At 43.1% G+C, this 15,661-nt stretch overlaps 1 protein-coding gene across 1 annotated transcript in view; it reads right to left on the bottom strand.

Moving 5' to 3' along the window:
- Positions 1-15,661, bottom strand: part of NHS (NHS actin remodeling regulator) — a 262,317-nt gene that overhangs the window by 13,084 nt on the left and 233,572 nt on the right. The window contains exons 2-5 of the mRNA XM_061999239.1: positions 13,965-14,117; positions 11,509-11,642; positions 2,426-2,488; positions 15-207 (exon numbers count right to left, since the gene is read on the bottom strand). Of these exons, the coding sequence (XP_061855223.1) occupies positions 15-207; positions 2,426-2,488; positions 11,509-11,642; positions 13,965-14,117 (543 nt within the window). The remainder of the gene's footprint in view (positions 1-14; positions 208-2,425; positions 2,489-11,508; positions 11,643-13,964; positions 14,118-15,661) is intronic.

Genomic DNA, 15,661 nt, shown 5'->3' with positions numbered 1-15,661 from the left:
GAAGAGATTTGTACCAGTGACATTGATGGGGATAATGCAAGAAGAAATCACTTGGGCATCTTGTTTCATTTTCTCCTCTGGAGTTGGGAGAGGTAGTGCTTTACTCCAATTGGTTTGTTTATCCAGTGTAGAAGGGATATTATGTATTGGATTTTTCGGCCTCTGCCCTAACATGACATCTGTATCTTCGTCCTCTGGTGGATGGGACTGCAAATGAATACATTCAAAATTAGTGTCTCCCACTCAGGCACATGGGGCTAATTTTGAAACAAAGCACACACAGATCAGAAATCAATTCCAGGGATACAAGGAGGAATCGTTCTATCTAAGTGACACAGCACAAGCTATTCTCAACAGAAAAACATTATTCTGCTAATAGGAGAAAAACTCCTCAACATACTGGAATTCAGCATATGTACAATGACATTTACAGGACATTTCCTACGTCACAAGGGACATGTCCTGCATTTGTGGATAGCTGTTGCAAGTGTGCCCTCAGTTACCATCATCATTAGGCATGTGAGCCCGCATCTGCATCTGCAACCTTTTGGGCATCCAAATCCACTGATTACTAGCGGCTCCATACAACTATTCCTTTGAGGACAAGCACCAGAAGGACCAACGTATTAAAGAAGACCGCTCTGTACTTCAGAAAACCATTTGCATTTCTTCTTTACCAACTCAGGCCATGTGCAAAACAGAGTTACAGCCACCCAGCAGCTATGTGGTGGGAAGTGGCAGGCGTTAACAGTGCCAGGGTAGGAGGACGGTGGCCAAAGAGAAGAGTAGCCACCACCAGAAGAAATTCAAAGAGTTGTTTAGAAACGATGCACATTTTTACAGCATGTTGAGAGAAGCGCTAGATACGGAAGATAAAGAAACAGGGAGAAAAGTAAGCTGCATGGAAGAAACACAGATGGTTTGTTTTCTTTGGGAAGAAATAACAAATCCCCCAACAACACTTTGTCTTGAAAAGCCGCTATAATTTCATCTAGTAAAAGAGAAATACGTTAAGTGCATTTTCACGTGGTGCTGGCTGCCAACTTGGGTTTTGGGGTATCTTTGTTTGCAAAAAAAAAAAGTTTTTGTTTTGTTTGGAAGGTGCAGAGGGTGGAACACTTACCTTTTTCTGCCTAATTTCTCTCTGTTTCCATTAATACGTTCTTCTATAAGCTGTGACAACTCCTCGACCAGCCCAGGACATCCGTCTGCCTCTTGTTTTTTTTTAAAATGAAGCACAATACCTTTCAGCCTGTCTTTCTCTTCAGTCCTGAATTCCCAGCTGCTTAACTACCAGCCTTCCCACTCATGCCTGTTGTTTACACTCCATTTGCCAGTTTTAGCTTAGGTAGCAAACACGGTGAAGATAAAATACTGCTCTCTGGCTCCTTGGCAGGGCGTTGAGCAGGCGGGTGTTGAACACCACAGGATCACGCCTGGGCTGCCATTGTACTTCTGCCATTCCTCCGCCCAGGCTCCTCACAAATCCCAGGGGAATTAACCATCTCAGGCTTGCTGAACAGCATTTACAGCCCAGCCCCAAAAGCATTTAAGATCTTAACTCTACTATTTAAACTGCTACTATTTAAACTGTTGGGGAGCACTTACTTACCTTGTCAATGTCACCTCCTGCAGCACCCCCAGACCCAAGACAACGCATGCTTCCTCCTCTTCCTCCTCCTCCCGCCCGCAGAAAACCCCCTTTTCCCACGTGGGATTTCAGTCAAACATCACAGCCTTCCCTCTGCCTGCAGCTTTTGTGCCGATCCCCGGCAGACGTGAATAGCTCATATAAACTTCAAGCACAAAAGACTTTGTTTCCTAGGTAACTCCCCCCCTAAAAGTTAGCTGCATGCACGCAAAAAAACCCACCCTTGCACACACGCACTGGCACACACACACACAAGCCGCATTTGTTGCTGATTCCTCTCCTGGATGACAATGAACTGCCAGACAAAGCGGGTTAAGTGACCTTGTCTGCCAGAGCTCCTCCTCTCCAAACGGTGGCATCACCAAATGGCCAGAGAACAAATACCTACTGTTGTGCTGGCATTGCCCAAACAATTTCTTACCATTTAGGGAAAAAAAAAAAAAAAAGAAGAAGAAAAGGGGCAGTTTGGCAAAAACAATGCAAAAGAATGAAATACAATTACTAATGCTATCAAGTCTGTCCCAGTTCAGGCCTTTTAAATTTGATAGGTGGCCTCACGGCCATGAGCTCCTTAAACGCATCCAAAGTGAAGGATGAAAGAGGAGGGGGAAAAAAAGTCATTATTTTGTCTTACTGTCATGAGAAAAACAGAAAAGGCTTCTTTAAGTGCAGTAAAGTTAGCAAGTGAAAAGCAAGCAAGAGGAAGGGTTAGGATCTGGAAGGGAGAAGAGTGAGACAGGGCTGTTAGTTGAGGATTGCTTGTTTTTCCAGTACCTTTCTACTCCATGGGGTCATGTGGCAACACTCAATTGGGGAGGGCGAACGGGTGCTGTTAAACTATAAATGTGAAATGCAAAAAAAAAAAAAAAAAGATAAATTAAAACCATACACAAAATGTTTTTGGTAAAACCACATCATTTTTGTCTGGATAAATTAGCATCAGAGGCTAAACAAGCTGAGATTTCCACCCTGTTCCCTGCTGATGAGTTTGTTCCCCAGAACAGACTACTCTTCTACACAATGCAGCTCAAGCAACTGTGCCCACAAGAGCGGTTTGGACCCCTGTGAAGTCTGTGCTGGTTTTGCTTACTCAGATTAGACAAAACTACAGTGAAATTGGTTCAACCTCCTTGTACAGACATGCCTAAATTGTCCCAAGAATGCCTTGTATTGATTTGGTAACTCAAACTGTGTACTGCCTGGAGCTGAAGCAGTGCAAGGTATGTATCCAATTACATTATAAATGATCTATTTCATAATATAATGGATTTTTTTCTCATGAGATATTTAAGTAACAGATATAAATAATGCAGGTCCTAAGGATGATCAAATACATTGATTGCTAAGGTTTTCTGACATGTCTGAGGTTGTGATCATTGTGTCAGAGTGACGATGGTCAGCTGGCTTTTTGACACTGTCTATAATGCTTGAAAGGACAGTGATTCTTCAATGTCCTGGGTCTTGCTGAATCACTGCACCTCTGAAATCCTCTTCTGGCAGAAAATCCATTTGCGAAACCAAAGAGTGAAGTACGACCTCTTTTGAAAAAGGAAGTAAAACAAAAATGGAAATAAAGGGGGTCTGTTGATCACGCTGGAAAGCTCTAGCACGTATTTCTTAGTGGGGATTGTTATCCCCCCCCGCAATAGTTAGCAGGCCAAATAGTCCTATGAATATTTTTCCTCCCCATCATTTTCAACACTACTATGATGGATGAACCACAAACCTTAGTTTGAAAGACTTTGCATTATACAATCTCCTCTACAGAAACAAAGTTGTGGTGAGTCTGAAAAGGCCTAATTCTCCAGCTTGTCCTGCACTCTTCCTAGATATCCAGCACCTCCTGCTTCACCTTGGTCCCATTTGCAGGACTAAAACTACAGAAGCCTCCAAATGAGCTGCCCATGAGCCTTAAGGAAGAGCAGAGGGAGTGAATTAAAAGAGGATTGTTCCCAGTTAATGTTGCCAGCAGCTTATTTCCTACCCAGATCAGTGCAAAACCAGTTCTCTCAAGCTGGAAAAAGTCCTTATCACAGGCAAAACATCTCTCTTCATGTAATAATGGCGGTAAAGGTCTGGAATACATCAACCAGTTCAGTCTAGTCTTCAAATCCCCAAGGATTTCATCCTTGGTCCTCTGGCCAACTTTCCAGTCACTTGCTCAGAGCAGATTAACTGCAGTTAACGGGATCAGGATTTGAACTGAAATTCAGCTTCCCCATGGAAGATGTTGGAGGATCTCTGGGCAGAGTTGGGATAGGAGGAGACAAATGCTGCTGAGGTGACAGGAGTTAAGGATATCAAAATCTTTTCAATGTGTCACAAAGGCCTATGATGCTCCCTGTCAGTGCACAAGGAGAAGAGGATAGGAGAGATCTCCCACCCTAAGCTCCGAGTACAACTATATGTACAAGCCAGTCAGGGGCAGATCTCCCTGAAAGAAAACAGAAGGACCTTGACTTTGGCCTCCAGCAAGGTCTGGCTATTCATCTATCTATCTATCTATCTATCTATCTATCTATCTATCTATCTATCTATCTATCCAAGCAGTGCAGGGCTTTCCTACCTCTCCTCTGTGCCACACTGCCTGACACCTCCAAGAAAACACCTGTCTGATTACACATCTCCACACCTATCATTTGATGTATCAAAGTCTCAGGTCCCTGGGTCCTGTTTAAGCATAACAGGTCAAACTTCCTAGTTTCTTCCTACCATGAAAAGGTAGGTCAAAATGAAGGTGACTGGATAAATTTCAGCTTCAGCTATCACTCACAGAGGTGCTCCTGAGAAAGCTGGTGCTACCTCACTAAGGGGTACTGAGATCACTTACTGCCTATCCCCATGTAGTGCCCATTGTCAGGCAGTCAAGGCATGCTGAGACATAGCAGCAGGCTCAACTTTTTGACATCTCTATGTTCAAGTAGAGACAGAACTGCTTCTCTTCAAATGTTCTTATTCACCCAGAAGACTAGAATATCTCTAAATGTCCTGAGTAAACACATAATTAAGGAAGAAATTATGATTATATATCCAAGGCTGTTCTGGTCTGATGGACAAATCTGCCGTTAGGCAGTTTCCAAAGAGAATTTCTTTTGTGTGGGTGTGCTTGGCAAACAGCAATGGTGATAATCAATCTGTTAAATACAAAGTCAGAATACTTTAAATAGACATTTTTCTTTAATGGGCTAAGATTGCTTTGAAGCCAAACTGGTGTGTAATTGGTTGAATAGGGATTTATTCTGCAGTCACTGACAAATGTAAGCATCTTTATTTTCTGAACTATCCCATCAGCTTCACTTGCAGAAGTACCATTTGTGCTCATGAAACTGCTTTGCAGGAAAAATCTTGTTGCACATGCATGTGATCTGATTTCTCAGTGCTCCACTTCAGTGTGAAAGTCTATGTGATTCTGTGCACTACAGCAAAAGAAGTCCAATGTCCATGTCTGAACTAGTCAACAAAGTCTCCCCTATAGAGAAAGAGAAAGCAGCATTGCTGCAGAGCTATTCAACTCATCTTCTTTCAGTACATAACTAGGGGTGAGATGAAACACCCCTGAATGTTCTCCGCACTGATTTTAGGAGGAGCCTAATGTTACTCACCAGTACCTAAGTCAGGATACACAAATCACTCTTTCAATGAATTAAAATCTTAAACCCCACCAGTGCAGTGACAAAGGAACAATTTAGCAGTCAAGAAACTTGCCAGCCTGACATGTTATGGGCCTGACCCATTGATTGCCCCAAAGCTGGGATCTGGAGGAGGAAATGAATGGGCCAAGAATAGGACAAAAATGCCACTTCAGCCACTCGTCCTTCAAAGCTTTGAGAAACTAGGATCTTATTGATAGTTTGTTCAGGATCTTCATGATATAAAGGAAGACTAGCGCAAGAGGCATTGTTTATGTTAAATCACATACCCAGCCTGCCTTATATGCTACAGCATTACTGGAGATACTGCGATTTCAAAGATACTGCCCAGGGTATAGGCAAGAGACAAAACCCCAAGAATAAAGAAGTTATTTTTCTTCAGGTAATTAAAAATGTCTTGAGAATGCTCAAGAGCATTTATCCTCAACATATTTGTCAAACTTAGGCATGGTTGAGTTGATTCCCTTCCCTATGAACTGTGACTACACAGGCAAGGTGCTACCTTGCAGGAGATCTCCTCAGTGGCTGAGTCACAGTCTCCTGCAGCACAAGGCCAGTGCTGGCAGTGACAATACAGCTTTGGCGAGGGCAGGAGGCAACTAGCAGTACAAGACTATTCTCCAGAGGATTGTTTCTAAGTTCTGCCACCTCAAAGTTGCAGCTAACAAAAAAACATAAAAGATCAATATTATTTCGGACTTCATTCATCTATAGCATCGAGTAGGGAAAATTTCCTTGCCAGGACAACCTTATGAATAAAGTGGGTGATATTCACCCACGCAGAGCATCAGCGCATAGCTTCAGCATCCTCAGGCTTGTCCAACAGCAAACAGAACACCCACACAGGATGCTTTCACTCTACGTGAGCAAAGAAAGATATACTTATTAACAGTACACACTGACTTCTCATTTAAAAGCAATCATTCATATACTGGAAAGGTAACATGTAGACTAAGTGTGAACTAGTGTTTAATGTCCTGTCCACCTGAGTCAAGTGCTGACTCCTTCTGCAGCCCTGGGTGAAACTTCCCTGTCTCCCTTTCTCTGCCTGTAAAACAGAGTGTCTGCTGCTTCATTAATTCACAGGAGTTAAGGAAAATTATGTCGATTTACATGTTGGAAAAATTAAAGGTCTGGTAAAGGAGAAGAAATACTAATAAAAGATTAGGAGCTTTCCAGTGTTTTCAGAGCACAGTCACCTGATGCTGAAGAGAAAACAATGGGCATATTTTTGACCATACTCTTTCTGCTGCAAAACACAACCCTGCTCACCTGCCTTCTACCAACGTTTGCATTTCTGTATGTTTCATTCTCATCTTGTCTTATCTGCTTGTGGGTGTTTTCTTTTGGAGCATCACAAATGCAATCTGTTACAGCACTGACAATCCTTTAATGATTAATGTACTGCTTCAATGTTTTGACAAGGTAAAGACAAAAATAAGACATGTTTTCTGACAGAAGTCATACCACACATAGCATTGCAGCAGCCAAAGGTACAAAATAATTATCCCATGATACAGGGTAGTAGGTATTAGGCTCACTGCACAAATATTGCTATACAAGTTCATTCTGATGAGTAATGCCAGGTGGGTTTTATTCCTAACAGCTACAGGCAGGATTTGCACACAGAAAATGCATAGCCCAACTTGTGCCCAGCCCTTATTGAACTCAGCTGTTTTTTTTGCTGAGGCTTAGTATGGCTTCAGCACAAAACTCTGTGAAAGTTAGTGCATTTGGTTGTGCTTCCCTTCACTGTACAAAGGATCCTAAAGCAGATCACAGAGGTTGTTTTTGAAATGCCAGTTGGTTTTTGAATTGGAATGAAATTACCTGATGCATTGTCTTCTCTTCACATTTGCTTCAGCTGAGGTCTCAGGGAGAGGCAAAGCCTGGCTGAAAAACAAGCTCCTGCTTGTTGTCCCTCAAATTTCTGCTCAGATTATAACTATGAACAGATACTGAACCTTGTGCAATTGTGAGTGTGATTTTTCAAATATTGAGTTCCCTGCTCCATCCCCATTGTTTTATTACAACAGCTGTGCCATTAGGGGTTTAAGAATGTGTGGTCCCATGACATTTTGAACTTGAATATTCAGGTTTCAGAGCCTGGAAGGATGGACTTAGGGAAACCAGGGAAAGAAAGAATGCAGAGAAAATGAAAAGAGAAGGCTGAAATGCAGTTGGAATGACACAGCATCTTCACACTCCGTGACTGGCCTCAGCAGTTCTACAGGCAGGGTTGTCATGGGAACATGTGGAAAGAGTATTTCCCTCATTTTAGCAAGTCTAACTTCCTCGTACTCTCCTCAGATTGTTTTTGTTTTGTTTTTTCTTCACTGGCAAAAAATGTCTGAATGAAGGACACTTACAAATGTGTTTGGCTGTATAGTTTTTCTGTGTAGAGAGAAATTATGCTAGAGTTTTCCAGCTTTAAAATGCTGGGCTGGATAGGAGAGTAAAATCATGTCTGCAAAACAAAGAGGGGCATGGAGAAAGGGAATGAGGAAGCAATGCTTACTGTTTCTCTCATTCTAAGAACTAGAAGGGATGTGATGAAATTCTGAGGCATCAGATTTGAAACAAGCAAAAGATGCTTTTTCATATATATTGTTAAAGTCATTGTTACAGGATGCCGTTTGAGGACAATGGTGTAAATTTGAAAAAAAAAATCTATTACACAAGTCTCAGAATCAATGCTGACAGGTTCCTTGGTGGCTATTATTCTGTGTTTGATCTCTGTCTCAGGAGATCTATGAACAATTTCTGTATCCCTTTTTTCTATAGTAGCTAGCAACAGGACAATGGGTAATGGGATGAAGCTGGAACACAAAAAGTTCCACTTAAACATAAAAAAACCCTATTTCACTGTTCAGGTGAGGGAGCCCTGGCACAGGCTGTCCAGAGGGGTTGTGGAGTCTCCTTCCTTGGAGGTCTTCAAGACCCGCCTGGACATGTTCCTATGCGACCTGATCTAGGTGAACCTGCTTCTGCAGGGGGGTTGGACTAGATGATCTCTAAAGGTCCCTTCCAACCCTACCATTCTATGATTCTATGATACAACCAGAAGGATAAATCATGAGGCAATAAATGGCATAAATCATGCCCTGTTCTTTTAGTCTTCTTTTACTTTTTTTACTTTACTTTCTTTTACTTTTTCCTGAACAGTCCTTTTCTGAGGTCTAGGCTAAGTGGACTTTTCATCAGACAAATCAGGGCAGCTCCTGTAACAAGAACAGACTATAAAGCTATCTAGCTTCAAACTTGTCTTGCCCAGGATACAAAAGATTCTATGTCATTTCTAACTCTCCACTTCTTCTCTGTTACAAAATGGTTTTGTGATGGAGCAGTCCAAAACATCCCTCCAGACTCAGTACGCTGGCATTACTTGCTTTGGACTTGAATTCTTTTGGTGTTTCTTGGAATTTGTGGGACTTCTGACATCTTCATCTCTGTAAGGCTAGTCATGCTTAAAAGTGAATCTTGTCTGTCGCGGTTGATTTTCTCTTGCTGTACTACACAGTATGCAAGAGTTTGGAAAAGCTCATAGCTACCTAATTGGCAGCAAATAAACAGCCAAAAGCTACAAATGTGGAAGCCTTGCCTGTTCTCAGATACAGGTGATGTGTTTTTAAGTAGCTTTCAGTAGTGATAGTTCTCACAGGTCTCACAGTGGTAATTTGAATATTTCTCAAAATCAAGCCACTTATTTCAGTACCTTAATGCATGCATGTAACTGAAGATAGTTTGAAAAAGTCAGATCTTGTAATTTCTAAAAATTTTCTATCTTCTCCTTGATTCCTTTCCTGATTTAAAAGCAACAATCCCTTTTCCTAATTCATAAGAAACACGGAAAGGGGCTTTTATTGCTGTTCAGTATTGCTTTCTCTGGCACCTTTCCAATGCATCAGGAAAGTGGAATACACAATAGACTGCTATACCATGAATAAAAATTCTTGTGGGACTTAACATCTTTAGTTCATTGACAAATAGATGATACAATCAACTAGAGTCACATATCAAACATTACTGACAGTCCTTGAAGCTGATACACATTTGCAGATGTCAAAAACCTTATGCCAAAAAAAGGCAAGCGAGCCAATAACAGCATGCTCAGCTTTCTCTTGTAATGGTATCATGAAGTCATGAAGACTGGCACAATATCAATTAGCTATTCATTGTTGCGGTGTCTTGTAAAAGCATCTGATTAACCTGCTAGACAGAACATTCACAGGCAGCTTCATCTTGCCTTATTCTCTCTAAATTTCAGAGTTGCCCCACAAACAAGGAGTTCTCTCAGAAATGGGTTAAGGCATTTTGAAGTGCTCTGGCCTCGGCATATTTGCAGTCATCAAAGCAGAACACTACCAGATGCTTTGAAATCAATAGGATGACAACCTCCAAGCAGCAATTGTTTGCTCCTCCTTAGGGGAACATTGAACCTGGTGAGTTTCCAAAGAAAGGCCTAATATGGGTGGGCACAAAGCTTAATATTTTTCATCTTGAAAACAAAAAGGTGGACTTGCTGATAAAGCCAAGACATCTGCATCTAGCACGACTTAATTTTGCCAACGAATACAGGACTCAGAAAGTTGCTCGCTATTTATTATTATTTTGTGTTCCACAGATGGAAGTAAAGTCTAAAATGCACTGGTAGTTTTCCAAACACAGCAAAGATTCAGGCAAAAGACATGCCTTGTTCCCCATCTGATACTAACTAAGAGATCTTTATGTTCAATATACTGTCCAAACTATTCTCTGTAACTAGTTCTGATCCATAACATGGGGTCACCTCTCCTTTACCTTTCAATGACCCTACAACAGTGTTAGCTTTGATGATGACTTATAAAGTAGAAACAGGTAAGTCTGTTTCTCCTTTCTGTCTTCCAACTCTTTTCTATGCTCTCTCTTAACCTCGGGATTATCTTTTTTCAATTGAATCCTTACAGCCTGCAAATTTAACCAATTCAAAGCCTGCAGTGATGGTGATGCTTTCCTCAAAAACATCCAGATAAGCAGAAAAAACGCCAGAATAGTCAAACTAATCAAAACCTTATCACACATTTCATGCTTTCAAACGAGAAACAAAACTTTGGACTGGCTAGCTGACATTTTAGTCCCTGGACAGATGCTTTACACTGTGACTCCTTCACCACTATAGTTATTTCCATATGAGTTTTTTCCATATAATGGGTTAGACAGAATGTACTTGCATTTTTAAGCTAAGTAAGCGATGGTTCAGTAGCCTCACACTTACAATGTGTCACAGATGTATCTCTGTAGATGCCAATGTCCCTGTACCTGCAGATGCAGGACACACTTATCCCTACATTGAGGGATGGTGTTAGTCATTTGCATCACTTAAAAGTCAAACCCAGCTTAAATGGACTCTAAACTGTTTTGAGAAATGCAATGACTCTTATCACAGGGCAGAATGTAGCTACTATGGCACTTTGATGGGTCAAACACCCAGAGCACCAGAGATACCAAAATCCTGCTGAAACCAGTGGGAATTATAGACCTGATTGGGGTTAAACTTGTGGATCTGGTGCATTTTCCTTAATGATGACAAATACCATATTGTCAGCACTAATTTGATTTCAAGTTAGTGTAGCAGTGGCAAGTCAACACAGATGTACAGGTACAGATCTTCATCTGGAGTTCCTGCTTAGCTGGCTGCAAGGATGCGTGTGAGATATGATGGATCTGGAAAAGACTGCATGGAGGTGGATACTGCAGAGCAGGATCACTGCCCATACATATGTAGAAACTGTATTTCCTTGTAGCTGGAGAAGTGCTGTGAACCTATCTGCAAACATGCACACCTCAAATCAGCACTTAAAGCCCTGGAGTTCTTGTCTCCCAGCAATGATAATGCCAGGGTTGAAATTACAGCACTTGAAATTACAGGAGGGTCCTGGAAATGCTACCTAAAGCATCAGTTGAGGATGTGAAAGACTGTGGAGGAGTGTGTGAGTGAGTGCTTATGTGTGCTGGCCGTGGGTGAAAAATAAGAGGCTTCTCAATGAAAACATCAACTGTGGGGCTGGCTGCTCGAAGCTGCAGCCTGGGTTACGCTGCTGACAGTCTTTAAGGTCACCAGTCTTGTACCTCTATAGGCTTTGGGGGTAGAAATTGTGAAGCACCATCAAATTTATGTCTCACAATGCTAATGTGTTGTGTGTGTGATAGCTGTAGTGAAAGACTTACTCGTAACAAGTGCCGGTCCTTTATCGCTTGCCTCTTTTGACTGCAGATTGCAGGGAAAGGAGGAAAGGGAGGAGCCACCACAGCAATGGGGCCTTGGACTTTCTGCTCTCTGTTATCACCTCGGCTTCGATGCTCTGTTTTGGATGAGAAAGAGCATGTGAGCCTTTCAGAGTGTTAAAAACATATAAACATCTCTATTAACAGCACAACAGAGAAACAAACAGGACATGGACTCCAAAGATGAATGTCTTCCTCTTCCCCACTGACCAGCACCTATGATACCTGTTGCAACTGAAGGGGATAAGCACTTACCAGACACCCAAGCCCCCCGACAGACAATGCTTATGGGCAATACACACTAGCCTGTGCACTGAAGCTGATTTCTCCCCAGATGGGATTTGCAGCCTTTCTACCAAGTGACAAAGGAGTCACCTTTGCAGGCACTTGAGACTTGAGTCAATGGGAAGCTGCAGCTCCTGTTGCCATGAAACACTGAGATGCAGCAATGTCTGCACTCTACCCATATAAAATGCATCTCTCTGAGGAGAAAAAAGGCAACACAGCCCCAGGTAGGATTTCCTTCCTTGTTTGCATGACAGCGCCAGGTCTTGAGCATTGGCTTGACATCATGAAGGTTAGAGTGGCAGCTCTGTGTCCTCTTCCAGCATCAATCTGAGTCTCTGAAACCTTCCAAGTGGATTGGAGATCACCCACGGACTTCTTATCTCTAATTTTAGGCAACAGTCAGATCTTTGCATGGAGTGCTGCTGGAAGGGGATGATAGATTCACCTGATGCACATAGCTACTGCCCAGACAACAATATTTGTTGCTAGCATAGCTGTTTTCTGATCTAACATTTAGTTTTGATTACTCCTGGTTAGACAGATAAAGAGATAATGGAAGTCTGAGAGAAGAAATGGTTGAGAAGTAATGAAACACACTTAGGGTAAATTCCAGATTATAATTTCACTCCAAAATCTGCAGTCACTTAGAAAACAAAGCAGTGTGTGATGAGTTGCATCCTGAACCTGCACCCCTGCCGCTGTTAAACGCAGAGGATGGGAAGCTGCCCAAACTCCGAAACTGCCAAACAAAAGATTTGTAACCTGAAAACGATGAGTCCTTTTCTGAGAGCTGGCTTCCTGCACTGCTGCTGCCAGGATTCCTCCTGCCCACAAGATGGCAGGCAGAGATCAGCCTGGGCCTGGCACAGTTGTGAAGAAACAGAGCTGGGGAAGAAAGAGCAGGAAAGCCAACTTCTGCTCTCTCTACTCCAACACTACCGTGACTGCAATTCGGCTGTATCGCTCCTTGCAGTGCTGATGAAGATGTAGTGCACCCGCAGAATGTTCCTGAGCTAAAATCTGCAGAGAGGGTCAAATGCAGTAATTAATTGGGATGTCTTATCCAGCTAACAGATGCTCTGCAGATGCGAGTGATCGATTATTGTTACAAACTGGTAACAATAATAAATGAGCAAGGCAATGATAGCTGTCGGTGCAAAACACTTCCAATACAGGAGGCTGCTGCTAAACATTTTTAGGGTGACCTGTATGGATTTTCTCCTCTCTGGTGGCACAGAAGAAAGACAGGCTCGTTTGCCTACTTTTACTTGTTTCCTGTAAGAATTTTCCCTTGGTTACATTCTTGATGAAAATTGACCTTTCCCCATCTTTTTCCTTGCTGTTGTAGGACCATTCAGACACTTGCACCTACAAAATGCCCTTTATGGCAGGAATTTAGGAGCCTATTTATGACCTTCATTGCTCCCGCTTCCTCCTTGTGATGCATTGTGCAGTTTTAAGGGCACAGGTCTCCAATTTGTTAGGTGGCATCAGGGAGGTGCTTCCTGGCCTGGAGAGGGGACGCCTGCCCGACCCTTCCAAGCTGTCTCGGGTACCGCCTGGCTTTCAGGTGCCATCCTTGAAAGACCTAGGTCTCCTCCAGTATTGTGCTTGGAAACCTCACATGGACAGTTCGGTTTCAGAGGAGACATTTAAATACCACTGGGCTCCAGTTTGAGCCCTTGAGAGGTTAGATCTTATCTGTCTTGTGTCTGAGGCAGTGTTTAAAAATCTATTTAGTGAAAAGAGACAAGCTGGTCTTGTTTAAGCACCTAATGGCTCTCTCTTTTTTGGAGTCAGTGCATGGATTTGCTTACACAATTCAGATAGATATATCCATTTTAATAGAAAAAAAATATTTAAATAAATACTGGAAAAATGGAAAAGTAAGAGTCCCTTTCAGCTCTACTATAGTGTATTCATGGACAAGCTGAAGAGGGCATAAGCTTTTTCTACATTAGAACATCTTCCGTTTTATCTCTTAGCACGACTACCTACATTTTAGCAGGCACCAGTGCTCACAGCCCTGTGCCTGAGAATCCTGCTACTGCCTGGAGGAGACCATCTAGAGGTGTCATGTGCATGGAGCTGGAGCATGTGTGAGCACCTACCTCTGCGCAAGGCTCGCAGGTGCTGCTTGGCGTGGTGGTGCAGCTCCTCCACACAAGGTGGTCTGGTGGAAGGGAGGAAAATGTTTCTTTGCTGATGCCAAGGTGCTCGGTAATAGACACTCAGTTTGCTCTCTGCATCCAGGTTGGAGACAGCTGTAGGGTAAAATGAGAGCATAAGATCAGACTCCTAGCCTGTCTTACATCAATGTAGCTGAAAAGCAAAGGGTCTCACTTGGAACAGCTGTACCAAGAATGAACACTGGGGTTGTCACAGTACCCCTCCTCCCACCAGATAGCAACGATCATCATCTTCTCTGAGTATCCATCCCACATTATACCACTTAGCACTTAGACAACGCCCTTTTACCAGATTGCAAATGATGTTATGAAGGCAAGTAGGTGCAATGATACCGTATCAGTGTTATGGACTAAACAGATAATAATTCACAGACAGCAAAATGAAAATGCAAAGAACATAAAGTGGCAGAGAGAGGAATGGGTCACCCATTTACCCATTCTCCTGCCAATATGCTCTTTCATGACCTCCTGTTCCACACGACTGAATTCCGACACAGGTTGCTAGCTCATTGCCTTCTGGTGTGCAACGACTGAGATTAACTGCCTGTCCTGCTGAGAGACTTTAACTGTCACCCTTCAAAAGAGGTTTCAGTAATAGACACGGACTTCTGAGGGACAGGAACACTTCGATCCCTCTACAGAGAAATCCCAAAAGTCTGCCTCTGAACATGACATGAAACAAGTCTTCTAAAGGATTGAGAAAGCTTCTTGGAAGTGCCAGGATGCAGGGGAGATGTACTCAACATCAGTGTACACAGTAGCAGGCTTTCCAAGGGCCAACGCAGGAGAGGAGGGCCATGGGGGATGCCAGCCCTCTGCTCATGCAGGCTGCACAGAGCAGGCTTGTCGTGCCTGTGTCTGGCAGCCTGTGTAACATAGCGAAGCATGTGGCATGTCCTCAGCTCTAGCATTGGCTTTGCTCCCTCTTTTTTTAGAGGCATTGATACAAGCGGTCAGCTCCTCCTGTAACAGCAAGGAACTGTTACAGCTCTTTTGCTCACAGACAACGCAGTGTAATGCAGGCAGAGTCCTGCACACACAGGAGGAAAAGTGGTGGAGGTACCTCCTGGGGTTCCCTTTCCAGAGAGAAGCCAAACAGCCAGCGTACCTTGGTTTGGTCCCCCACTGGCCACAGGCTCCTCTCCTGAGCCTTCACCTCTCTCAAGAAAGGCATAGCACCCGTCCTGTTCTCCCACCCACCTCCCCTCTCTCATAGGAGAGCCTGGGAGAGATCCCATGAGCAGAGTAGAGGTGGCTTCAATATCAACATAGTGTCACGCAAGACTGACAGCTAGAGTCCTCTTCCACAGGGAAGATTACCAGGGATTTGTAACTCTGTGTTAGTGACCCAGCCTGTGTGCCAGCCTCCTTCCCCAATCTCCATCTTGCCCACTGAGATGAGAACCACTTTCCATCCAGGCCCTTCCATTACATTGCTTTTGTCACTCCAGTCAAGCACAGCCTCCAGCCCTTGCCTGGCAGGGTCCTCACTGCCCTTTACAGACAAGGTACTAAGACAAGAAAGCAACTCGCCCCAATCCTGTTCTGAACCACTCTTGAGCCTCCCTGGGAAGTTCATCTCAGGATAAAAATTAGTAATTAGTACCCCACCCATTATT

The sequence above is a fragment of the Colius striatus genome, chromosome 1 (assembly GCF_028858725.1).
Source record: "Colius striatus isolate bColStr4 chromosome 1, bColStr4.1.hap1, whole genome shotgun sequence".
Classification (NCBI taxonomy): domain Eukaryota; kingdom Metazoa; phylum Chordata; class Aves; order Coliiformes; family Coliidae; genus Colius; species Colius striatus.
Note: the sequence above shows the minus strand (reverse complement) of the source record. Positions and strands in the feature narration are given on the sequence as shown.